This window comes from Thunnus albacares, chromosome 19 (assembly GCF_914725855.1).
Source record: "Thunnus albacares chromosome 19, fThuAlb1.1, whole genome shotgun sequence".
NCBI classification, from domain to species: domain Eukaryota; kingdom Metazoa; phylum Chordata; class Actinopteri; order Scombriformes; family Scombridae; genus Thunnus; species Thunnus albacares.
Window position 1 is genome coordinate 12648351 of NC_058124.1, and position 27495 is coordinate 12675845.

Consider the following 27495-nt stretch of genomic DNA (forward strand, 5'->3'; position numbering starts at 1 on the left):
CTTAATCGTCACCCATGACCCTCTGGAGATCACAAGAGAGCGTGCGTTGGTTTGCAAACATTAGAGCATCCGCCCACTTTTTTTTCCATCTGTCAGAACTGCTACATCCTAACTCACTCATTGGCTTCTGATGATCATCTCATCTCCCTAAGCACCACCTACACACCCATTCACATAACAGAGTAACTTCTTTTTTTTTTTTTTTTTTTTTAAATCTAGCGTCAGAGGTTATTCCCCACACCTTGGATTCTCACATTCTTCCAGCTGAAGCATCAGACTTTTTTTTTTTTTTCACTGCGATGTTGGAGAGGAACAGAGACGAATAAAGTTAACTTTCGGTTTTGTTCTCTCTATTGTGAGAATGTTTCCGACTTGTAGATAAACAGCATATGAAGACCATGCAGACACATGGAAACATCTATGAACACATGTATTTAAAAATGGCTTTCTCAGATTCTTTCATATGTCGACTCTCTTCCTCTGTCTCACTTTCTTTCCTCATTTCAGCCTTTTCTCTGCTATCTGACTATATTAGTACCTTTATCTGATATTCACAAAATGCATAAGTGTGCTGTCCAACCCCACCACCCCCCATGGGGAAGCTACACTTGCTGGTTTCTCCAAAGAGAGGAGAGAATAGCAGATTCCTCTCCACTGCTCAACAGCCGTCCAGTCCTCTGGGCAACAACTCCACCGCCTCCCTGCTTGTCAGAACACCTCTTTGCCATGCAAATTGCTTTGTTTTTTTGAGGCTCTCGCTCTTCCCGAGCATCCCCTCTGAGCAAAAGGCAGTTTGGAGGGAGAAAAAAGGTCTTTTCTCCCCATTTCATAATTCAGCCTTTGAAACTGTTCGAGCCCATGCTGATGGGGAAAATGCTATATCCTGGTGGATTTATGACTGCAGGGTCAAAGGGTTGGGTTGTCAAACTCTGGGCTTTTTGTGGATGTGGGGTTGGCTCTGTTTAGCTTCAATAACTGAGTCAGTGGTTATAGCTGGGAAAAAAAAAAATTGGCAGAACTGGTTGGATTCGATCTTGAGCGCTTCACAAGGTTATTGATTGCTGTATTTTTCTGATATCAGGTATTTGTGAGTGTGTTTCCTTGTTCTGTCAGCAAAACAGTGATGGTCCTTTGGGAGGATATGAGGCCACTCCACAGAATCAGTGCTCTGGTGATGTTACCTTGTCTAAGCCACTTTTTGAAGCTGAAAAGGCTGAGAAAGGTAGAAATTAAATTATCTTCCTCTTTCTTGAAATTTGGTAGGTCATGTCTGATTTGTGCCAAACATGACTGCATACATCTATCAAACTATCTGATGTACACACACGCATGCAAGCATAAACACACAGACAGATATGACGCATGTAGTATGCACATAAGACTACTAGTAAGACGTAAGACTAGTTCTACTAGATATTTTGTCTCTGGCTACATTCTTCCTACCAGTCTCTCTCTCTCTCTCTCTCTCTCACACATACAGACACACACACACACACACACATACACACATGCATAGCTTCATTTCATCTCTCCACACTACTTTAGTCTATTCACCCGCCTCCACACAGAGCCAACTTCCATTCTATGTGGATTTGTGTGACTGATGGTGCTTTGAGGGGAGTGGAAGCAGTATTCACCTCCCTGGAGCGTGGCTGGAGGGTGGTGAGCACCTCCCCTCTGCTACACACACTAAAAAGCGAATGGCCAGGTTTTCCACTTGCCTGCGTTGAACCCGGAGGATCCAAAAGATGAGACCAACATCAATAACAATCTGACACACAGACTCCACAAGGGTCATAACGACACACTATTCAAAACTAAGAATTCCTCCTCAAAAGGGTTTTCTTTTGTCAGTCAACAGGCTACAGTATAAAACAGTGACTATTAGACTGGTACCATTAAAAAGACTGGCTTCAAACAACATTTACTATTAGTTTGAATGTTTAATTTTTAGCCCTACAGAGATAGTTAAACAAAACTAACTCTTCTTGGTGGTGATCGTAAGATTATTACTAAACATTAAGAAAATACAAGAAGAGGAAGAGAATGAGAAAGAGGTTGAGGAGTGTAGTTATACTAAGACTTGGTTCTGACTCACTTGCAAGGACAATCTCCTCTGCTCTGAGGAAAGGAGATGTTGAAAGGTCCGTGCATGTGTGTGTGCCATGACAAACACCCTAACTCAAGTTTAACAGCCATATTGAGTAGCATATTAGCAGAAGAGGAAATTGTGTAAACACCACAGAAAAGCACTTAACAATGTAATTTAATTACCATTAGAGTCACTGCTACAAGGGTGGGCCATATTGGGTTTATTTGCCAATTAGCATTTTTTGTCAGCTTTGAAAGAGGTCTTGCCTCTTTGATATATGACTTTTCAAAGCAACATGCGGCCACTTACAAACCTCCATAAAAGCCAAATCATCTGTGTTTACAATGTTGATTCATCAGTGGTACAGTAAAACAGCCTTGATAATCACGACGTGACAAAAAACACGCATACACACCAAAAAAGATGAACAAATGTGACAAATTACATTTGTCACAATTGTCTAAAATGAATCTCATAGAAATATTCAGTTTCAAAAGACATACAAACTAATGTGCCCTTTGTAGCAGCGTTTGCAAAAGAGACTCAGTTAAAGTGATTTAGGCCTGACAGTTATTGCTCTTAAGAGCTTGAAAGTTCCTTGCAGCTTTTTCCTGTGGTTGTTAGCATCATAGTTACTACCCTGACCCATAGTAAATGTGTAGTTGTTGTGGCCTGGACCATAGGTTGGAAGCTACAAACCCTACAAAAAAGAAAAAATTGCATTTCCTGTAGATCCCACCAATGTAGCCAAATTAATGTCAAGTAATGTATCAAATGAAGTATAACATTAGTTCAGGCACAGCACTGAAGTCACAATTGTATTGGCTGATTGACATCAGCTGTTTCCAATATGCTTCAATATGCTTCCAAGCATACAGTATTCATGGAGGTATAAAGAATAGGCATTATAACTTGACACTATCACCATTTACTCTGCTGATAATGCTCATGCCAACACCGATTGCATGAGCCCCGTAGATGATCTGACACAGTCCGTGCTTCTCATTTTAGACAACCTTATTAAGGAGTAAGTAGTCATGGTGTGCCACGCTTCTTCTGTTGCCTGCGTTAGCCAGGATGTTGCCTGAGCTTCACCTCAGATGAGAAGGGCTTTGCTTGCATTCAAGGGAAATTGCAACATGCATAGACTTAGGATGACTGAAGGTAGTGGCTATGTTGTTTTGGGAATTATAATGTGCTCCCTGCTAAGTAGGGAGCAATCATTTTGTTTTGGGGGATTTGGTCTCTCCGCAGAATCCTTTTTGCTGCTCGGATTCTTTGAGAGCTCCTCAAAGAGCAGAGCCTTTTCTGCCAAATCTGTATAGCCATTGCTATAAATGGTCAATTTGTTGATTTAAGAGTTTCTGACTGAAGGAAATACCAAGTATTTGTGCTAAAAAAATTCTTTCTGGCCTTCCCTGGCACTTTCCCTGACAGATAAGCAAAGAATCACAATGGATGTTAGATGTCTGAAGGTGCAGATACTGCATGAAAATACGCCCATACCATAATATGATAGTACTACATCATTACTGTCATCACAATAGACACAATCAAATGTCAACCAAGACATGGACATAATCAGAAAAAAACATTTTTTCCTTGCAGAATTGTAGTTTGAAAGAGGATCTCCGTTAGAACTGCCAGCTACAAGTCCTCTTTCTCTCTCGCTACCTTTCTGTCTCTCTTCTATAGTCTGACTGTGATTATAGTGCCATACAACACTCTGCAGCAAACGTGACTTGGATGTCAATGTGGCCCCGTTCCCACACTCAGCATGCTGGGTATATATCAGCTACTCATCTCCAAGACACAGGCTCCAAGGTCCCTCAATGTGAGACATGCCATTAGGTCTCTTTCTCTCGCTCTTTCTTTGCTTGAACTCTCAGATGTCATTGCCGTAACTCCTCTTTGGTTTCTTGCGTAGACGTCATTCCCTTTGATGTTTTGTGGAAGGTATACAGGTGAATTCTGTAGCCTACATGCTGTTTTTATCAATGTCATATTAGAAAATATAACATTAGGGTGCCTTCTTTAAAAATCTTTAAAAATAGAAATATTGTGCTACTGAGGCCTAAGCCAAAAAGGGGACTCAAAACTTACCTCAACTTATCTCTGATTTAGTAAACATTAGAGAAATGATGGTCTACTAGGATAACACTTGAATATGGCAATATAGCCACCTAAATGCCCTTCAGCCGTGCTTGTTGCCTTGCCTCTACCAGGTGGATGAGTGCCAACCCTCTGAAAAGTTTCCCCTCTTGATCAACGGTTCAGTTACCATAAGGAGAGGCAGTAGAGCAGAAGGCACCTTGAGCACCTAGCTATCAGTCACTGTGGTATTAGGTAGGACTGGAAGTGTGCCAGGGTTTAGGCCCTTAATTTGTGAGTAAATTATAGTACCCACTGAATTTTAACTTATTCTCTCACATTTGTTTTGCATTCCTCAGTAATCATTCTTTCCCATGGAGCAAAAGAGATAAGGGGAGAGAGCAATGTAAGAAAACTGTGGCAAAGTATCCAGAGTATACACAGCATCCAAGTACAGGAGCCTCATAGCTGATTCAATATTAAGGGCTCTATTTTGGTGAGCCCCAGATCATGGGTGCTCTTGGAAAGAGTATGTTATACTATATTGTCATACATATTATCATCAGTATAGGTGGGTGTGTTAGAAGCTGTGACAATCATTGAAGGGGAAACACTGTTTAAAGGGGATGAAAGTAAATGTTAAATCACATTTACTTTCATCCCCTTTAAACAGTGTTTTCCCTCGCATGACTCACTGAGAGTCTGGAAATCCCATGGAGGGTTTTCCTCAGAGGAAACTTACTGTTATCTGGGATGTGCAATGAATTTCAAATATGAATATATGTGAATATACAGAAGTTCACATTTACTGCCAAGAAAAGTTCAATTCACTTTTCTGGACATTTTCAGACCTGATGATCTGACAGTGTTTTCCCATGCTTAATAATGTCCAAGAAATGAAAGATAAAAGTTCTTTATGAAATTATTTTAAAGGTCAATTCAGTTAGATTTGAATGTTTTACATGCAAAAGAAAATGCTGACAACCTGAGGAGAAAATAGTTGCCTGTTTAATCTTCATATTGCAACATAAATGCAGTCCTGGTAATAATCGACAAATACATTCACCCCAAACAATCTCCAACACATCATGGTGTCCAATGTCGATGCCCAGCATTACGTAATGCTTTGGATGGAGACACCACGAGAAAATTGGTGGGAGGGGATGGTCCTGAAGGAGTTATGCATTTATGGGTTTGTGTGATTTTAGTGAGGTTTATATGGGTGTGTCAAATAAAGTAATCAAAATATTATAAAACACCTATGTGCTGAGCTGTCAACCTGCTTGGAGCAAGCAGGCAGCGGACCATGCCATGCTTGGCAACAAGATTGCCGATGATGGATTGGCAATGGCACACCCTCTACCACACCTCTCCTCCTACTAGTTACTGTTGAGGAAATAACCTCAGTGCACCACAGGAAAAGGCAAGTTCAACGACACAAAGATAGAGCCCTAAGAGTCTACAGCCATGCTAGCAGCTCTGTCAGGTTATACTTAAAGGGGTGCTTTGAGTTAATATCAGCAGGCTAATATGCTCATAAGGAAACCTTTGATGTCAAAATGTGATGGCAGTTCATCTAGTAGATGTTGAGATGGATGTCTGTACAATATTTAAAGAGGACATATTATGCTCATTTCCAGCTCTATATTTTTATTCTGGGACTCCGCTAGAGTAGCTTTACATGATGCACAGTTAAAAAAAAAAACCTTATTTATCTTATACTGGCTACATCTTATAATTAGCCTCTGCCTCTTAACAGGCAGTCTTAGCTCCTGTCTCTTAAAGGCCTCCCTCCCAATGAGCCCACTCTATTCTGATTGGCCAGCTTTCCAGAGGCTGCTGAGGGGAAGCACATATCAGAGTCGTGTTAAGTTGCCGCCGATGCAAACCCAACAAATCTGCTTTACTACTTTAACTTAAAAGCTTTTAAATTACTGCCGAAAAAGGGAGCCTTTTACTGTGAATGATTTACAGGTTATGAAACGTGTTCTTCACTGAATTAGCAGAGCTTCATTAGCGGTGTTAAAAACCGGTTGAAACAACATATGGACATATTTGAAGCTATTTGTTCAGCAGATCAGTTAGAAATAACACAAGAAAGAATAGTACAAGCAGAAACAGCCACTGTTTGATGAAGAGCTGCAGACAATCAGCACACCTCCAACAGGTAAATTATTTATTTTACTTTGCAGTGCTGTGTAATGGAGTCATGGCTCGGCATGACTACCCCCACAACAATGGAAAAATGCCGAAATATTAGCTGAGCAGAGCAGTGAACTTACGTGCTGTGCATGGGGCAGATGACCATATAAAGAAATCCCTCAAGAGCCAACATTGGCTCGGGCTGAAAGTAGAAAAAACCATTGGAAACCAAGCATTCAGAACAGTCTGAAGCTGGTATTTTTTGCTCACAGGGTTTACTTCTACATTCATTCACCTCATTATTTGCCATGTCAGCCACTTTTAACATGAACATCCGACAAAAAAACGAAAAGCATAATAGGTCCCCTTTAATCTATACACATTAATTCATTCAACACAAAGACATTGCAAAAAAGCAGGTCTCACAAAGTGTTTCACTGTATATTTATGCATGTATATTTGTATGTGTATATATATGCATGATTGAGTATGTAATGTCTATTTGTACATATCAGTCATCCAAGTGGGAAGCTGACCTAAACTATGTCAATACCTCTTCAGTGTGGGACAAGGAACCACTACACAGCACAGATGTGGGTGTTGCTCTTAGAGCCCTGCAACTGAAGGAAAATTAATTACCAAAGGTCTGAGTCAATCAGCCATGGATTTTCAATTACTCTTCGAATGGTGGCCATGAAACAGCTTCAGCTGTGAAATATGCTGTAGAGAGGTCTGAGAAAACAGGAACCGGTCTGGGGATTCATTTCAATGAACAGCCTCAACAGCAAGTTGAATTTTTCAATGATGGCACCTGATAGCATCTGGCCTCTGCTGTGGAGGGCCACTCCACTGAGCATGCTTGAGAGAGAGAGAGAAAGAGAGAGAGAGAGAGAGACAAGAGGTGGTTGCGATCTTGCTATAGGGGTAATACAAAGTTTGTCCAGCTATACAGAAATCTCTCGCCCTCTCTTTCATGGCCTCCCTCCCTCCATCTTACCTTAGCTCTCTTCTTTACTCTCTGACTTTTCAATTTCCAGAGACCTGCAGGGGCCGAAAGGCTAGCTCAAAGAGGACTGTAAATTTTTAAAATTCCATCTCCTGGGTTGTGAAGGAGACATGGCCAGGGTCTGAGGTGGGCTGGCAGTCAGACATCAAGTAACATGAAAGACCCCTGAGCACGATGACACCAAAGACAGAATACTACTCAAACCTTTGGTTTCTGCAGGGCACTGATACCCTTGTACAGAATGAGATTGTGCTAAAGAGGTGGTAGAATACTGGAAGGTTTTAGATGGTTTAGATGAGTGTTATATATTGTATAATTTAAATCTGTTCTTCTTCAGATCATGTGGGAGTTCATCTGGCTTTAACATCTACATATCTATAGGACACTTTTTTATGCAAAATTATTCTAATACAATACACTGTGCCACTAATTTCTCAAATAAAAGCTAATAAATTATGGCAAATAAAACCAACCAAGACATGTTATGCTGCCCTGATAACATTTGATACTGAATGTCCACTGACAACATATTTAATTTGTTTTCCTACAATATTCACTTTTAGCACTTTTAACTAAAGCATGATGAAGCATTTTTATGGTAATATGTAGGTATCCAAAGCACTTGATTAAAGTTAAGGAAAGATCAGGGTCTTGATTAAATATTGAAAAAGTCAACAGTGACTTGAAGCATGAGGCAGGACTCATCAACATGTAATAGAAACCACAATCTTCTCTCTGCTTTCATGTGAAATCCTGGTAGAACATTGGCAATGGCCAAAACATACAAGCAAGCAAAAAAAAAGAAAAGTGTTGATTCTGGCATCACTCTGTCAAAATCAACCAGACGAGTGGAGTTTCATCTCAAACACTGATGGGATATCTGTGTCTTGATATAACTTAAGAATTTAGCTTTTTGTATGTAAGTCATATTTGCTTGTTTACTCATTTTATATATTGGTAAGCAGTCCATTAAACAAAAGAACTGGTCAATGGATCATCTTCGTTCTCTGTGATGAAGATGTTCTCCAGATTATAATCCCTATCCACAGACAAAGTAGACATAGCTAAATGCTGATGAGAAGAACTTTACCCCCATAATCTGCAAATATCCGTTTAGAAAAGCAGAGGCGTGTGTTCAAGGGTTCACTGCTTACCCCATAATTATACCAATTAAGCTGATTACTCCCACTGTTCTCTGCCGGTGGGGAAGAAGGAAGTAATGCCACAACAGAGCCTGGAATCAAAGTTTACCTCTGCAGGATAAACACCTGATCCAAGTAAAATATCTATCCAGGCCCCATGCTTGCTCTGTCTCTCTCAGCCTGACAGATCAATGAAAGCAGGGCAGGTTAGAGGGTTCAAGGAGGAGGCTGTCGGTATGGATGGTGTGGAGGGATGATGTGGGAGAAGGGGGAGTTGTTCAGGCAACCAAGCGATGGACAAAATAAATATTTCACACTCACCAGTGACCCATTATCGTGTTTTGATAACCTCTATGAATTCTCTTTCTCTCAAGTTGTCTGTGGTAAGTCTCTCTCAACTCCCTCAGCCTATAAAAATTACTGTGGAATCATATGATGGATTGACAACGGCACACCCTCTTCCACAACTCTCCTCCTACTAGGCACCCTCAAAGGGAAATAACCTCAGTGCACCACAGGAAAATACAAGTTTGACAAGAATCTACAGCCACGCTAGCAGCTCTGTGAGGTTGTACTTAGAGCGGACAATGCTAACATGCAATAATTGAAATTTTGACCAGATGATGGTGTTAGATGAAAAGTTAAGGGATTGTAAAAGTGTTAACAATTCATCCTGAGGGGGGACATGAATGTTGGTACCAAATGACATGGCAATCCATCCAGTAGTTGTTGAGACATATGACTCAAAACCACAAATGTCAATCTCATGGTGGTACTAGAGAAAAAGTCAGGGGATCACCAACGTCATCGGGATGAATCGTCTGGAGACCTTTAATGTCTTTACAAAATGAAATGTCAATCCATCAAGTAGATGTTGAGATGAATGTCTGTACGATATTTCATCTTAATTCATTCAACACAAAGACATTGCAAAAAAGCAGGTCTCACAAAGTGTGTCACTGTATATTTATGCATGTATATAACGTATGTATAGTCATCCAAGTGGGAAACTGACCTAAACTATGTCAATACCTCTTCAGTGCGGGACAAGAACCACTACACAGAACAGATGTGGGTGTTGCTCTTAGAGCCCTGCAACTGAAGGAAAATTAATTACCAAGGGTCTGAGTCAATCAGCCATGGATTTTCAATTACTCTTTGAATGGTGGCCATGAAACACCTTCAGCTGTGAAATATGCTGTAGAGAGGTCTGAGAAAACAGGAACCGGCCTGGGGATTCATTTCAATGAACAGCCTCAACAACAAGTTGAATTTTTCAATGATGGCACCTGATAGCATCTGGCCTCTGCTATGGAGGGGCTACACCACTGAGCATTCAACTCTCAAGTTGTCTGTGGAAAGTCTCGCACACTCCCTCAACCTATAAAAATCGCTCTGGAATAGATGAGGAGAAGCGGAATGAATCATAAATCATCACTGTTTGGGCTGTCAATAAACCGTGTAAAGTTTGAATTGGGGGTTCTTACATTTTCATGCACCATCAAAGGCTTGACTCAGTGTGTGGTTTTCACAGTGTGTCTTAATGACACGACAGAAAATGTCAAGATTATTATTGGCGAAATAGTAAGCCAGATAATGTGTGGATTTTCTAAAGATTAAGTGTGTGTGTGTGTGTTTTGGAGAAAAAAAGAAGAAAGTGCCAGTGGTTACTTTCAATTATGTCCTTATTCATTTTTAATGGTGTTTATTGGAGCTAAAGGTCAGTGGTGGTGTGTTTGTGTGCGTTTCCTAACACTGAGGGAGGCAGCTGGCGTCCTGCTGGTAAGTCTGTGCTGTCTCTTTAAAAATGCACTACGTTCCGCCGCAGGAAGCAGTGACCCCCTTGGCGTTAACCTATTGAGCGGTAAATATCAGGTAACACAGCCAATGAAATTCCACATCTCACAATCTTCCTTCTCCCTCGCAACCTTCTATAGTGATCCTTGAGAATGAACACTACAGTATCTGCTTCATTTAATGAAATGAATCCATTTAGGTTCACTGAATCTTTGGAGCTCTATATCGATTTCCTGTGCACGAGATATAGCACTAGGAATACTGTATATATCATGCTGCATATCCAGAAGAGTTGGCTGTGATAGATCTTGTCTCAAAAGGGAGATTCATTAACCAATAAAGAAAAGAGTTTGAAAGGCCAAGTGCAAGGGTGTGTGAGGTGAATGTGATACTGTATCAGCATTTAGGAAGATGAATAATTCCCGGATTTGTACTGTGATGAAATTCCAAGGTACCTGTATTTCATGCATGATTTCATACCACTAGACTTGAAAGCATTGTCATCAGTTTATGCAAAAATACCAATGCTGGTGTTCAGGAAAGCACCACAGGACACCTTTGAACTGAAAATTAAGTATCCTCCTCTCAACTCCAGGTCATGGCATTAAATATTGGACTGAACTGAAGGGAATATGAAAATTTCAGTAGAAGAAAGAAGCAATCGATATGCAGCATATAAAAAAGTACTGTAGGATAATGCACAATTCTTAATGATTGTCTTATACTGTATTGAGTCTCAAAATGTATCCTTTGTGTTTTGTTTAATTTGGGAAATAAATAAAATGAACAGATGTGGATAATAATTCAATTCACCAATGGGTGATGTCGCGGTGGCTACGTCCATTTTTTTTTTTTTTTTTTTTTTTTTTTACAGTTTATGGTATTCACTGGACAATTTGGATTTAATCACTCTGGTCAGACCATTCAGACCATTCAAAACCTTCTCATATTCCTGAACTTCCTTCTTCAATTGTTATGAGCTATTACAGTATATTAGATCTATCTAGTAGTTTTCCAGTTCCAGTTTTCCATGTTTTTTCAGGCAACAACTAATAATGTCACCCAAGTAACTGGTTTGTTCAACCAGTCAGGTGTAGGAAGGTTCCTGTAGATGAATCCATCTGGGAAGGAGAGGGTTGTCAATCATTTAATTTACAGCAGACCAAAAAATGATGTCTCACAACAACGACAACTTTTATCCTGTGAAAAGTATGCTGATGTAGATGTGAGTTATAAATCTTATTATTAAAATGGACAAGACAGCAGTAGCTAAAAAGCAACTGCTAAAAGAAGACTATGACAAGAAACAGTTCTGATGCACTTGGATGTAGAAATACCCAGCACTTCACAAGTCAAACACAAACTCGCTTTTAATACCACAGGGGTATTTATATATTTAAAGGTTGGTACAAGTTGAGAATGCTTCTACCTAGTCAGTGTGTGTGTGTGTGTGTGTGTGTGAATGTGTGTGTGGGGTGGGGGGGTGTATAAGGAAAATCAGACCTTATGCACATTCTGTGCTCAGTGTTAAAGGACATTCTGCCCCACTTTCCCATTTTTCTTCTGCCAACCTGTGGAGTTTAGTGATGGTCAGATAAGTATATGAATGTATAACTTGTTGTGTGTGTGTGTCTGCGTGTGTGTGTTTATCTTGAGTCTACTGCAATCTGCACCTGTGGGACTCTTTGTGTGTCCATATATATATATATATCCAAATATAATGTGTGTGTATGTGTGCGTTTGTGTGAGACAGAGAGGTTCAAGGACAGACAAATACCACTCTCTACTAATGAGCTAGCTGTTCTGCTCTCTGCTTTGTCTCTCAGGCCCTACTGCTCGCAAACCACTAAAAGGTTTGAATTAAAATTTTAAACAGAGCTGTGCCGTGCTGCCTGCATCTCAGGACATTTATATATAAAACACACTTCACATAACCCAAAGCACAGTGAGTCATATAGGCTGTCTGTCAAGTTGGAAACCCCTTGCTGTGTCCTCAAAGCTATTCAGGAAAACACAAGCCCAAATACTACTTAATACTCAACACATTTCAGAACAAGTTTCATCTAATGACTAGTGTTACAGTGTGTATTTCACACTTGCTCATAGTGGAGCATTATACATACTGTTTGGGCTTACAATGTGTTTTAATTTAGAAGAGCATGTGCAGATTTAGGGACCATACTGTAAAGCAACATGCTTGTTGTAGTCCTCAAGATGTTCTGTTTAATATTACACAAAACAAAAGTCACCAGGGTGTGTTTCAAGCAGCTGCCATGTTGCAAATATAGAAACAATCTGCATGTGAAAATATAGATATTCTTAACGTCAATGTTAGCTAAGGGCACACACTCTTGTAAATGTGTTATCTTTTCAATAAAGCATTTTAATGTGTATTGTACACATTATGTACACTATTTCACTTGGGATTATAAGGGCAGAGTCATAATGGACCTGGTGTATAACGATGTAATGGTTCCACTTACAAACCCATAAAACACCTAAAGGATGTCAGTTGAAAACCTCCATCTTCATATTACATGAAGGAACTGCTCTGTCATTTTGAATATGCACATCGTGCTCTCAATTTACATGTAAATGTGATTCTGCAGCAACACAAATAAAGGAGAAATCTTTTGACAAATGTCACACTATAAACATATCATAATGCAGCAGAAAGCATGTTATGACTATTCATGAAAATAGTTTCCTAACCATGTCTTTCTGCGCTCTGAAACAGTACAAGCCCATATCTCTGCCAGCATAATTAGAATATGAGACTTCCTCGTGCCAAACGCTTCGCCACTTCTTTTGACAATTATAGCAATTTCTAGTTTGTGTGCCCAAGGGTTTCCGAGGCCCTTTGAAAAGGAAAAGCCCTTTTGTTACAGGAGAGATTGAGGAGGGAGAATGAGGGTTAGAAAGAAGGAGAGAGATTTGACATAGAGCAAGAGAAACATGTTAGAAAGAGCACGTCTCTGCTTTTGCATCTGCGCGTGTATGGGCATGTTCATTTATCCATCTGAACAATTGTTTGTCTGCTGGAGTCTGAGCCTGAGTGGCACAGCTGTTCAAAGAGCACGCCAACTGGCAGGGGGATTTGGGATTCGAGAGGGGAGAAGCCGTTCTCCTACTGTTCACTGTCTCTGAATATGAAAATAAGTTGTGGAAATCAAGTCTAATTTACCGACCGGCCACAATTTAGAAAAAGGTGTAACAGTCAAAGGTATGCATGGAATTAACATAGAATCCATCTCTTACATGACAACCTCTGAATAGGAAAAAATTTCACCTGAGCCTGAAAATATATTTTGTTTAGAGATTGTTGGAAGAGAATACTTCATGGGGCAACATATCATTTTAATAAATTACAAATGTAGATTTCCGTGAATTACTGTCACCAACACTAATGACATGTTCTGGATAAAAACGAGAACCATGCGATCATATGGTGTGCTTCTTAACAACAAGCACAGGCATCCCATTATTCAAAATATTCTTTAAAAACTGGTCAGATTTAAAAAAAATAAATATATATATATATATATATATATATATATATACATACATACATACATATATATATATACAGTATATATATCAATAATATGAAAATCTGGGTGAAAATTGTGTTGAAAAATACAATTTCCCTTGCCTTTTATTGATAATATATTACAGTATGAAGGACTTGCATAATCATCAGCTTTTTTGCATTTTCTCACAATTTTTTTTCAAAATGTTCAGTTGGTAGAAGCATACTCTGAGCTGCAACTGGTCTTTTAAAAAAAAGAGCTAAAGTGACAAGTGTCTCCTTAAAGCAGAAATCTACGTAAAAATCAGTTTTAACCAATCTGCTCCTTTAAAACAATCTTTAAGAAGTCTTATTACAGAATCTTGCATTTTTCAGGGAAAATCAGAGTAAGAAATTCCATACAATGAATAATGATAAGCCTTATACATGGGTTGTTGTTCTGTCTAAAAAACATTGAAAAACACAACTAAATCACTGTGTTGTAAATAAAGATTGCAACTTTTGAGAAGGAGCTCAGTGTAGCAAAGGACATTTCTCCTAATGCATTCATCAGTTATGGTTACTGCCATGTCACTATAAAATATAAATCATGTATATGCACATACATACAGACCCATACAAGACAGAATTTCAGTTTTCTTCCGGTATTTACAGTATGTCAACTTCTGTTGTGATAATGTCTTTACCGACTACATTGATGTGGCCTGAAGCTGGAAAGACATTATCATTTAACATGACTTATCGTACTGGGTTCCATTTGCAGCCGCAGACTGAAAAGAGAGGTATTCAATGACTGCACCAATAGGGAATGAAAATAGCATTGAGCTCAGTATCAACCTCAAGGAGGCTTAACGCTTCCGCATTCTGATGCCCCGATAAAGCGAAAGAGGATCGTGTGGGAGAAAAGAGAGTGACAAAGAGGAAAAGGAATTTAATCAAGTAAGGAGGTGGAAAATCAAGCTGTTTTGCCTGGAAAACACTTTGATCAATTTAAAGATGGATGCAGTTTGATGTACTAAATTGTATAGGCAAGTGTGTAGCTGGTATAATTAGGGTAAACACAGCCACCATGTGCATAGCTGAATAGTATTTACTGCACAACAACTGTTGTACAGTAAAATTTTGAGATTTCAAGTTAAACTGGTATTTCTATAATACTTTGAAAGTGTGGTGCTTACTCTCCTGTCGCTAGTGTATCTCTCTGTGCATGGTGTGTATTTAGAATATGAATTATCCTAATGGCCAATCTACAGTGTAAATCAAGTTAGATCACTAATGTACATGTACATATATAATGTACAGCAGTGAGAAGGAAGACAAGGAGGAGCAGTGCATTTCCTCTCTCTCTCTAAGTTCATCCTCGTCTTCTCTCTCTCTCTCTCTCTCTCTCTATCCATCTCTTCTTCCCTTTCTGTCTCTTCTTCTGTCTCTCTCCGAAGGGGAGTTGATGTTTCAGATATTAGTGAGCTGTGTCAGACAGTTAAACTGCCCTTTATCGATCCTCTAAGCTTCACTCTTTCCAAGCAGCCGTTATGGTTTTAATGGCTTGTAATGGAGCCGGGTACTCTTTGATGTCCAATTGCTCGCCGAGTCCACCCTTGTTTTTGATATCGTTTCAAAGGATCCTCCTAATGCTGGCCTCAGACAAGCTCACTTCCGACACGAATTTTTGGGTCGATGAGGTACTCGGCCCTGTGATTCTAAAATGTCCCGATACTGGGAAAAATCAGAGATGAAGGCAAGCAGGGTAGCAGCCGTCTTTTGGGGTTATTGTAAAAGATCACTAGTCATGTAGATTAGGTGAAGCTTATTTAAACATCAGTGAGAAGAGAAACAGACTCAATCAGGGTGAACAAGACCTGTAGAAGACCTTGAAATAATCAGAATAATCTAAAAAGAACTAGTTTACTTAAAGGTGTATTCAGCAATTCTAATCCAATACACTTTTTGTGTCAAATTCAGCGAATATCTACTCACGGTCTGCTAGCTGTCCATTTTGTGTGCGCTGAAAAAAAATCCTGTCATACACAGACCTGCCTCTGTAAATGGGAATGTAAACAAAGTGTCTCGGACCAAGCCACACAACACTATTCTAACCAATCAGCAGCAGTTGTCACGAGTTTATTAGTCGGTGGGAAAATTTTCTCACCGTGGCATCGCTACTCTACAGCTGTCCCATCGCTCTGGATTCCGCCATATTTCTCTTTTGGTCAGCTAGCCCAGTTGTTAGTGTCGTTACCTTAAGCATCCATGAATTTGAGGGGTGGAGCTTCTGAAGGAGCACTGAAGGGAGGAGTGTATTAGTTCAAATGTTAATTTTCTCCAGAATCACTGACTCCACCTTTAAAAGAGTCTTTAAACAATACTCACATGCCCATATGTGCATTAAAAGCATCCTTATATCCAATATAAATATTCAAATAAGACAAAGAAACATTACTCCTTGGTGAAAAACTGATGACAAAATGTTACAAGTTGTCACTGCTTCATTTTAACAAGTCACATGCCAAAATGGTAGGGAACCACTGATTAACCACAAATGTACATTTATGAGATGATAGGTTTTGCTTTTGTTTTTCTCTTCTTTGCACTCAATCGTTCCTTTTCTTCACACTTCACTTGTTATTATCCCTGAGCTGATATGTAAGGAGCCAATTTTATCATTCAGTGTAGCACCCCATCATGCTGTAAATTATATTCATGTTTTCCTGCATCTTTACCTACTCCGTTCCCTTTTTTTCTACACCTCCAACCCATTTTTCTCCCTCATTTAAACTCTTTCCTGCTCTCTCTCTTACATGTTTTCTCTCCTAATTTCTTCTCAACTCTTCTTCAATGCAAGAATATCTGTCCAGTAGCCTGAGTCAAATTGCAAATGCATTAGTTTGATTAAGAGGATGTATTTAGGCTCAAAAAGTAAAGCCAGGTCAACCTGCATCTGAATCAAATTAATTTTAGATAGAGATTAATAATCCTCCTTCAAGCAGTTAAGAGTTTCAAGGCTACGAGCACCAGCATAAATTTGATGGGGTTGAGGTGTTTCTTCATTTGACAGAGATTAATAACAAATTCAATTTATCATAGGGTTTTCTTCAAAGCTTTATTTCCATCTCCAACTAAAAGTTGTATATACCCAGCAAGCTCTTCAAAGTGCTATGGACTCTATGACCTAAATAAGGAATATCAAAGCCTGGAAACCCCAAAAGAGAATGAGAGAAACGGGAAGAGAACCAGGATTTGGGGGCACAAAAAAACATATCTTACAGTCTTCACAAGATGGGTGTGTATGATAAAGTCCCTGTGCGAAACATCAAAAACAAGCTTGAACTATTAATGTGTCTCATTTGTTTATTGTTGCTGGTGGCTGGCACGTCCCGCACCATCATTAGTGGCGTAAGTATGACACACGGATTTTCTTTTTACTCGCCCTCCTTCAGAAAACTACTGGGGGAACGATAGTACTCGAATGCAAGGGTGGAATTCACCATGTATTCATCTTGTATTCCTTTTGAATGTGTCTCATAGACCTTAGTGTCAAAGAGAGATGTGTTGGTGGTAAAAAAAAAAAAAAAGAAAGAATGAGAGACTGTTTCCATTTGTTGTTTCCACTTCCTTGCAGAAGAGCAGAAACAAAAAGAGATTCTGTCAGAGCTCTTGTTCTTATTGAGTGCGTATGAACTAGCATGTTTATTCAATACGTGACACCAACAGCTACAACCTGTTAACGGGCTGTATTCAACAAATGTTGCTAATTAGCTAATTACTGTGTTTCCTGTCAAATGGCGCACGCTGAACACTGCAAATAGGTACAACAGCGAGTGCGAGCTCGTCTTTACAGTAATGCTGGTGCATTCTGCAAGTACAGACGGCATTCATGACTACAAAAAAGCCTGATTAATGCACAGTATAGCATATAATTAATATTCTTTCAGTCTCTTTCTGCCTCTTTTTTCGCTTCCAGCAAGAAGAGAGAAATTGTGACAGGCTCGATGAGAAAACACTGCAATTAAGAGGAAGTCCTCTGTGCAGTAGGCTCATTTGTCTTAGAATGAGCTCTACTTTAAATGTCAACATTCGCCATGTTTAACAACATCAACAACGTGTCCCAGAAATTATGAGGAGTGCAACCCATAAAAGGGACATCCCCCCCTCACTCACTTTTCAAGTACACAGAAGCGAGTCCCAAACCACTAAAAAAACCAACAGTGACATCGAGTGCTTACCCAGCCGGATTGTGAAGTAGCATTAATCCAGACGTGAACTGGCTGAGACAGAGTGTGGGACACCACTTCCTGTTTCCCCTGGGTCCAGCCCAGCAGCTTTGAGACAGTATGAAAATCTGGCCTAATTGCTACTCTTAAGCATCCTGTCTTTTTCCCTACGGCCATGTCTTGAGTCACACTTACAGGACGAGAGAGAGAGAGAAAGAGAGAGGTCATGAATCCATAAGACTATATGTGCATGCAACCAAATATCTACGTTTTGGGGAGTCATTAAAACTTTAGAGGGCAGTGTACTTGCCCGAGCACACACTCGCACTCACTCACACACAAACACACACAGCACAAAGTTGTGCAACCTCATCCTTACTCACAAAATTAATATATGAAGATCTATTGTGATGCTCACACCATCCCTGCCCTCGCCCTCTGAGATTTTAGCCTAAACTTTTTAAGTCATGAAATATTGATACGGTACACAGGATTTGACGTAAGTGAGGCAGAATACTGCAGTGCTAGGCATCACATGTTTTATTGAAGGCATCCAGTGTAGCACTCACAGAGAGTGAGAGAAAGAAAATAGGAAAAAGAAGACCCTGAAGAGTTGGTGGAGGCTTCAAAAAAAAAAAGAAGAAGAAGAAGAAGAGAATGCTGCACTGGAAGGAGGCAGCGATGCAACTTCCCTGTCCCTAAATTGCCTGGTTTAATGAAGCATCGACGATCAATACAGCAAGTGCCGAAGAAAAATGGGCCTCATATACAGGTAAATAATAGCTCTATGTAGAGGTCTTGACCATAATACCTTGAGAAGGCTCAGCCACTTTTTCCTCCTCCTAAATATTGGGTTCATTATTCAGTGTCCCTAAAAGATAAATGAATCAGGAGGTTTGGTGATAAAGTTTTGCACACTTTACACTGAGGCACAGGACACCAGGAAATATCTCAACTAACACAAGTAACAGAGAGGTCTGATTTTCTAGTCTTTATTTCCAAAATGTATTATGCATCTATATGCATCAAGTAAATCTTTGAAAGTATTTTTTTCCAATGTTTGAAAGTTATTTGCCTCTTTTTCATGTTGTTAAACAGTGTAGAAAATAAAAGCATGATATAAAAAAAACCTGCCCTCTACAATATTCACCTCTACAAATCAATTTTGTGAGAATAACGCTCTCTTGTCTTCTTCTTCTCTTCTAAATTACAAGAGGCAAAATGATCGGGAAGCATAATTTTTCATTACACACTTGACGTGGCTGAAAATGAACAGTGCCACCACTGATAGGCCTAATTGGTGAGTGAGAAGGGACCAGCAACTGGCGGGAGGAGGGGGGCGGGGGGGGGGGGTTGGGGCTATTTCCTGGCACTCAATAAGCCATTTACAGAAAACAGACACCACTGCTGTGGAGGAGAAAAGGACCTCTCGTAAGTCCCAAAAAAATATGAGTAAAGAGAGTGCAGCGTGTTGACCGGGCACAGATACCTGTGCCAGCAAATATTTAAAAAGCTGGCCAAACGCTCTCTGGAATAATGTAATATCATGGTGAGGAGAACACAAGATTAATCACACACCAAGATGGCTGCCAAGAGGATGGCTTCAAAATTCATTGTCTTGAGGAAATAAAAACACAGCAATCAGTGGCATTTGTGGCTGATGGCAGCTCGCAAACACAGCTGCGTCTTGCCTCGTTTCTTTGAATTTCAATTTTATGCTATTACAATCTATGTCTGCTCCTATCTGTCTATTACTCCATCATTCCCTCAATCCGCTCCTCACCATCTGTCCATTGGCCCTGGTAGCGTTCTTATCCACCATTTTAATTTGCTTGGGCAGTCATTTTAGCACAAGTACGCTGCATTACACATTTTGACTAGAAGCACAAAGCGGCAGAGCTGTCCAGGAAAGGAGGTCGACAACAACTTTCAGCGGCGTCGCGAAACGTGAGTCGGAATCACAACGTGTGACAAACAGATCAATCCTCGTACAGGACATAAAGAGCTTAACAATATGCTGCTAGCAAACTGATAAGTGTGTAATGCCATCTGTGTGCATGTGTGTGTGTGTGTGTGTGTGCATTGGTCAGTGTATGCTACTGTGTGTTAAAGCAAGATTCAGCTTGTGGAGTACTGTATGTGCTGTTATCTTAGAGACCACACTGGCTGAGGGTTTCCTACTATGTTGTCTTATGAGTTTTTTATTTTATTATATTATAATGGGACACATTTCAGTAGGACATGATTATTGAAAATGACATTTGTTGTCTTTTTTACTTCTTTGGCATTAACCTGTGCCTTTTTTGTTATCTGGTATTTCTTCAGCCACATATTCTGAACAGAGTTGGTGGAAATCTTTCGCTGGGTGATAAACTCATTAAAGTAATGTGAGGGGAAACTGTGTGATAATAGAACTGTAATACAGAAGCTGGAGAGTAATTTCTTTAGACAGGATCCTTAAATGTGGTGTTCAAAATCTGATTAATGACAAGTTATGAATATTTATAATGGATAAAATGTCATATTTTGGAGGGCGGTTGGCTTGCTGCAAGTCTTTGTTTTTCTCATAATCATCCTCTGTCTTTTTTTTTTTTTAGTTTTTGCATTGCAAGAAAGAAACACTACCTGTTGTTTAACAAGCTTTACTGTGTTTTCCCCAGAGTTTGACTAATTTGCCCTGGACAATTGATTTGCTTCTTCAATGTTAATCCTCTCCTGCAGTACAAGTAAACATGCTAGCAAGGCTACCAAAAACTAGCCTAATGATGCTTTCAGCTGTCTTGGTCACGTGACCCTTCGTCTTTCAGGTCATAGAAGTCCAGAGAGAGCTTCCTGCTTCTTGCTTGTGTTTTCTTTTAATTCTTCCTTCATCTTTCATAATTAGTATTTGTATCACATCTTATTTGGGAGGTTTCAGCATGCAGTTATTTTAAGACATTATACCACCTGCTAGGAATAAAAAAAAGGCCATTTGCTTATAGTACAAAACTATCTGCACTGATACAACCCTCCTAAAACCTACTCAGTATTTGTATTCAAGTGTATGCATAGAACATAATGAACGGGTACGCAGTGGGAGTTTATTTTTGTTGAGCCTTTCAAAGCTGACTTCATTAGGCATCAACACTGATTGAAAGCTATTTTTATGGGTGTATGATTAAGCTTTTTCCAGGAGTGGTTGTTCTCTCAGCTATCTCTACTGTAGATACTATCTGCCAGCTCCCTGTTTTGATGTGGAAATGATGAGCTTGTTAAGTCTGGCCCATAAAATCACCATGGAAAATTCTGTATTTCCCTTCCACACCGACTCAAGTCTTGCAGATGGGATGCCAGGGCTCGGTAATAAATATACAGGGTGAAAGAATTCACAGTTTAAAAAAAAAACAGATTCCCGTTCCTGCTTAATGCTGTGTAGGATTCAGAATTTCCAATAATTCCTCCTGCATCCTCCCCTCTTCCTGTATTACTCTCTCACCTCTTTGGTTCGGGGAAGCTCCTGCTTTTCTTACGTCCTTATTTTCACTCCTTTTTTCCTTTGCCTCTGTCAGACAAAAACAGATTCTAGCTAGGAGCGTCGGCTAATGGTCTCCCACCACAGCTGTTGTCAAAGCAGAGAGTTGTGTGTGTGCCTTTCATGAAAACACTGCATACAAACACATTCACATCTACACAATTGCATGTCCGGGATTCACACACGCCACACTAACTGTAAACACATTCAACTAGGAACACATGAAAGTCAATGGGCTCAGAGAGGTTCAGGCCAACAGCTTCAAGTGCACCGACCAGCTCAATAAGTACATAATAACAAAACAGAAAGGTACACAGGAACAAAGAGGCCCTTTTCATTTATACAATAAAATGAGTTTGCATCAAATATAGAAGCCTTTATATCTGTTAAGTGACACCATATTGTGTATTTAAGCTCTATAAAACAACTAAAAGCTATCTGGTGTGTTGTTTACATACAGTGATGCTTCTTTCTGCAGATTCCAGTGCACATTATAGCTGCTTGGTGAGTCATTCTCTGATGAAGATGTAGCTCAGGTTCTGGAAATACATCTTGCACCTCAGAAACCAAATCTCCTGATTCTGTAGCATCGCTAAACACAATAATAAAACACATGCACATCCAGAATAAACACTCATTTGTTTACAGAGTAACGCACAAACACATTAGCTCTTTGATAAGTAATGATGTTATGATCTAAGTGAGGATGTCAAATATGACAGAATGCATTGCAGCACTTCAATAGACGTCTCTTCTGTTTCAACGTGTAATATGTCTCCACACTGAGCTGAACAGCAAGCTGATTGGAAAATATCTTTTACCAGAGTGTCCTTGCACCTACATGTTGCTGGTCTAAAAAAAAAAAAAGCAATTTAGCTGCTTCAGACAACAGCAAAGACAGTTACCCTTGGTGTCGGATTCAAGTGTGTATTCTTACGGCATATTCTTTAAACACATTACAGTACATTCTAGGTGTTTTCTCAGTCATTCACCTTTACATTTTTCCCTCAATCACTTTCTGCCTGGTATTCAAGCTGCTTCAGAATGTGTATTTCGGATCAGACCTGCATGACTTTGTTGGTGTTGGTCGGTGTATTGATGGCAAAAAGAGTCTGGTTGGTAAGCTCAAGTGCTCTGGAGAACACACTGTACCAGGCAGAGTGATCTGCAGAGCAGAAGATTGCTCCTGCACTTCTCACAGGTAATCACTGCCAAACAAGCCAATAAATAGAGAGGGGAGCATTCAGACATCCAGAGAGACACACAAGCATTCATGCGTACATGCAAAAAAACAAACCACACACACACACACACACACACACACACACACACACACTGCACTGACAAATACTTAAGAGCACTTAAGATTCAACGATGGCTTGAACTCCTCTTTCTAGACCGAAATGATTACCATCAAAAGGAAGCGAACACAGAAACAAAAGATTACTCATCCTTTCATTCCCTCATCCTGCCGATCTTTTCACTCTTGAGTGACCCTGACAAGACAGCGTGCAAAAAGGAACATGAAAAGCAGCAGATTCACAGTAATTGCAAGCGGAAGAAATATGCCACGTAATGTGACATTGAGTTCAAAATGCAGCCTCTTGAATTATGTTATCTCTCCCGAGCACAAGCTTCAATCCTTTCTTATCTGCGCCCGATAACCTTTGTAGGGTTCGCCACAAATGAAATGTATTCTTTGGAAGCAGGCATTTCCCCTCTTTGGTATTGCAGTACAGTTACATAGTCAAAGAAAGTGCAAGCAGTAACTCAAAATGAGTGGAAGAATGAGTGGTGTTTAATGCCCACAGTGAGCAATCATACAGCTCTACTAATTTAATGGCAGCAGATGCCATTTAGCAAGCAAGAGTGTAATTGAATGATGAAATCTATTTTATGAATATCTAGTTGGTAAAACCATCGACTTGCCTGAGGAGTAACACTTATTATCTCATACTAATGACAAAACACCCAAAAAAACATATTGTCAATGAGATCATATGTGTTGCATAAAAACAGCATAATTTGATCATAAGCTTCCCTTCATGTACATGTCCATAACTGGAAGTCAAGCTCAAATTTTTAGCAACTGATTTCTGACACTGGTTAACTGGTTCAAGCCATTTTGACTCTGTTCTCTGATTGTAAAACGGAAGGGGGGGTTCTATGGATTAGAGCAATGCCAATTAGTCATTCACCCTGGCAAGGTTAATGAAGGATTAAGCCATGAGTTGGGACCCAGGACCTATCTGCATACCACAAAACTGAGGGACATGAATTTTTTGGAAACTCAATTAAGTAGCAAATTAAGGTTTTCTGATAGTTACACAGAAACATGAAGAAACATCAAACCAGCATGTCTACCTACTAAAACTGTCTGCCGTTCATATATACTGTACATATAGGTTGCATACTGTATATACTCACACACACACACACACACACACCATAAATGACATTTAACTTCTCCTACCTGCACCAGGTTCCAGCCCTCCAAGGACTCTGCAATGATGGAGGTCACAGAGGGGCAGACACCACCAAAGATCATCAGGTGTTTGGGACCGTAGCATATGGCATCAAAGAAGGCCCTCAGTCCTTTGGCGTTGTCACACTGCAGACACAGAAAGAGATGGTTTAGGTGGTGGTGGGAGAGAGGTTAAAGGGGGAGAAGAAGTAGACAGAGAGACACAAAGAAGAGAGAGAAAAGGGACATTTAAATTCGTTTTTGATGTAAAGTCAGGGGAAAAGGGAAAAAATGTAGAGTCATACGAGGGGGGAGACCCAAAAATTCCCGCGAGCAATATATAGCAGCAGAGTAGGGTGTAGTGATTGGATTAGCCGCTATGTAGCGTATGCCTACAGCTTGGTGAAACTAAAATTGGGACTCAAAAGGAGAAGATTCACCACCATGGAAGAAATCCAGGATGAATCGCAGATTTTCTTATTTATTTCTAATTTAGGAATAAAGTTGAGCAAAAACAAGGGAGGATACAGGAGGAGATATGAAATGGTAACATTAGATATTCCAGTCTATTTTTGGGTTCCTGTGTAGCTCGCAAGAGAAGAAGCCGATTGCTAATTTTGCTTTGCAAACCCTACACCCCAAATCTAAACACGGAGACCTTATGCTAAATTACAGAGTATATCTGTTAAGTTTTTACCAGTAAGTACTATAACATTTCTGATAGTTTGAGTTATCAGTCGACAAAATGAGGGCAATAGTCAAAACTCATTCAGTCAGTCAAAGAATTAATAATTAAAAACTGTACGAGAAAAACTGCTGAGCTCACAAGGTCATTGTACTTTGACATATCGTTACGGATGCACTGCAAAAAAGAAAACAGTGTCAGTTCACTATAATGTATACTGTTTTTGAAAAATGATGTGACATTTAAATAACATTTAACTTGTAATACTCTCCGAGCACTGCGGCACATGCTAACATAATTGCAGCCTTGTGTGCGTGTTTTGAAACCATCATGTAAAAACAATGTAGCTCACAGACTGCAGGAGAGGGCCCCCGCTCTGATCCAATGTTACAGAATGCAGCCATTTCACGTCACTATAGCAACCGGAGAAAAAGAGTGTGTGAAAGGAGAGAGAGAGAGAGAGAGAGAGAGAGAGAGAGAGAGAGAGAGAGACGAGGGAAGAGAGGGAAAAAAAAACACAGTGTAGGTTCCTATTGATTGCTACATGAACTGGCTAACTGGTTTTGCTGTGATTCCCTGATTTCCACAGTTTGTAATGATATTCCTATCAGCAGTAAACACTTCCCCCCTCGGTCCTCTATTATTGCCACTCAATTCACACTCAATTCAGGATGTGTTCCTGTGAGCAGCTGATAGATAGATGGACCGACTGACTGAATGGCAGGTGGTGTGTGTGTGTGTGTTTGTGCCTTCTGACACAGTCCATCTCATCTGGAGAGTCATTTGACCTTGTTAGCCATCAGCCGGCAACTGAATGAGATTTCCCACTGAACAACAGCACAGCGGGCCCTCCACAGCGTAGATTGAAAAACTGAAAATCGAATAGGACTGTATGTTTTGATCTGTTGGTAACTTTATTAAGAGCGTGCAAGCGTCATGGCTGCGGGGTTGACACAAGTTTCATCTTGTGGTCTTATCTTGTCGTTTCAATTTTTTTGAGACCGGTATGATAGTCCTTGAACCCTAAATGTATTACTGTAGCTGTGTAAGTTAAAGTCAGGAGCACAGGAGTTCCTTGCGAGTCATACTACGCACTGGTACAGCTATCTCCTGCATTGCACTCAAACCTCCACAGTCAGATGTAATCATGTGCTGAGATTTAAGTCATTAGATTCATATTGTGTGTATGTCTTTCTATTTTTGAAGTAGAAGACCAGCCACTAGTAAAAAACACAGTTTTCCCCTGTACATGCTGGTAGAGACCAATGTATATTGTAATGCCAGTCAAAAATAAGACTAGATTGCGGATATGCCTCAGGTGAAATGAGAGGGAGAAGATGTGATTAGACACAGTAGGGATTCCTTATCCTGGCCACACAGCTGAATAAAACAGCAGGCTATTAAAGAAGATATCCCATTTGCATACTCTTATCATTCATTTCTCTCCAGCTGGCCATAACAAGGTGGGTTGGTAGGATTGCGTCTCTCAGTTGGTTACCATGCAACAGAAAAGAAATGTGGGCAACTAAACTTGTCAACCTGAGTACAATAAACCTTGGTGATGTTGCAGGTTTAAGCTGATTTATTACAGAGACTGACAATGTAGCGTAGGTGGTAAAGAATGGTTATGTTCCTCACTCCCCCCCTGCAGCAAATAAAAGTGTTTTACAGCATTTGAAACGCAACAACAGTCGACATTTGTGCGCATGTGTGTGTGTGTGCATGCGAGCACGTGCAAGAATGTGATTTTAAGCTAACCTAGGGCTCTCTGCTGTGACCACACAGAGAACTGCTATTTTCCCCATGAATCGATGATCAGTTGGTCTATGAAATGTAAGAAAATAGTGAAAAACTCCCATCACTATTTCCTCAAACCCAAGGCAACATCTCCAAATAGCTTGTCTTGTCCAAACAATGGTCTAAAATTACCATCACATAAAACAAAGAAAAGCAACTAATTGATCAATCAATTGTTTCAGCTCTAGTCATAGACAGTATGTCATTTTCATAACCTGCAGTCAGATGACTATGGAAGTTAAGGTAAGTAATTAAAAATGACCAAACATGGAACCTCCATCTTCTTCATAGAGAAAAGAGCACAGAGATAAAGAGAAAGCAAAGCAGCTTCAAGCAAAGCTAAACAACAACAAAAAAAAAAAAATCCATCTTTTTCCTTTCTTCTCTTGTTCACTGTTCACCCCTCCGCCCCCATTCATCCTTTCCTACTTTTGCCGGGCACACATGCACACAATCTGTTGTGACTGCTCACAGAGCCTTGACCGGTGTGTTGTCATGCCAACGGTGTGACTATCCACACTTTGTGTGCTAAATGAGGGAGGAGGCCGCGGCAGGGCCGGTGTAGCGATGGCTATATTTAGCCTCTCATTAGGTAGCACAACCACTCAGACATTAATCAATACTTATTCAGCTATGGAGACGCTGTAAAGCTTAATGCCAGATAGACAAAGAGGGATAAAGGGGAGCGTGGCAGCGGAATATAATGGGACACAAAGAGTAAGAAGACATGGAGATAGTGAAGGTGAGGGTGGGAGAAAGGGAAGAAACAAGCAGTTGAATAGAGGGAGAGAAAGACAAGAGTGAAAAGGTATTAGCCTGACATTAAGCATGCACTAATAATGCCAAGTCAACCAGTATTATAAACCTGCCCTCTATTATAATCCCACAATGGAGTAATTCATGACCGTGAGATTGATTCAATGGCGCTCTATGATGCTCAGCAGCTGCACAGTGCCCTTCAGATTTGCCTACAGTCCATCAATTATGGAAGAAAAACAACTGATATCATATCTCAGGCTATTTTTAAT

The 27495-nt window shown here is 40.0% G+C and overlaps 1 protein-coding gene across 1 annotated transcript in view; it reads right to left on the minus strand.

Annotated features, from left to right (window-relative positions):
• gabbr2 (gamma-aminobutyric acid (GABA) B receptor, 2) overlaps positions 1 to 27495 on the minus strand; it is a 192090-nt gene that overhangs the window by 112012 nt on the left and 52583 nt on the right. The window contains exon 3 of the mRNA XM_044335736.1: positions 23995 to 24132. Within this exon, the coding sequence (XP_044191671.1) occupies positions 23995 to 24132 (138 nt within the window). The remainder of the gene's footprint in view (positions 1 to 23994; positions 24133 to 27495) is intronic.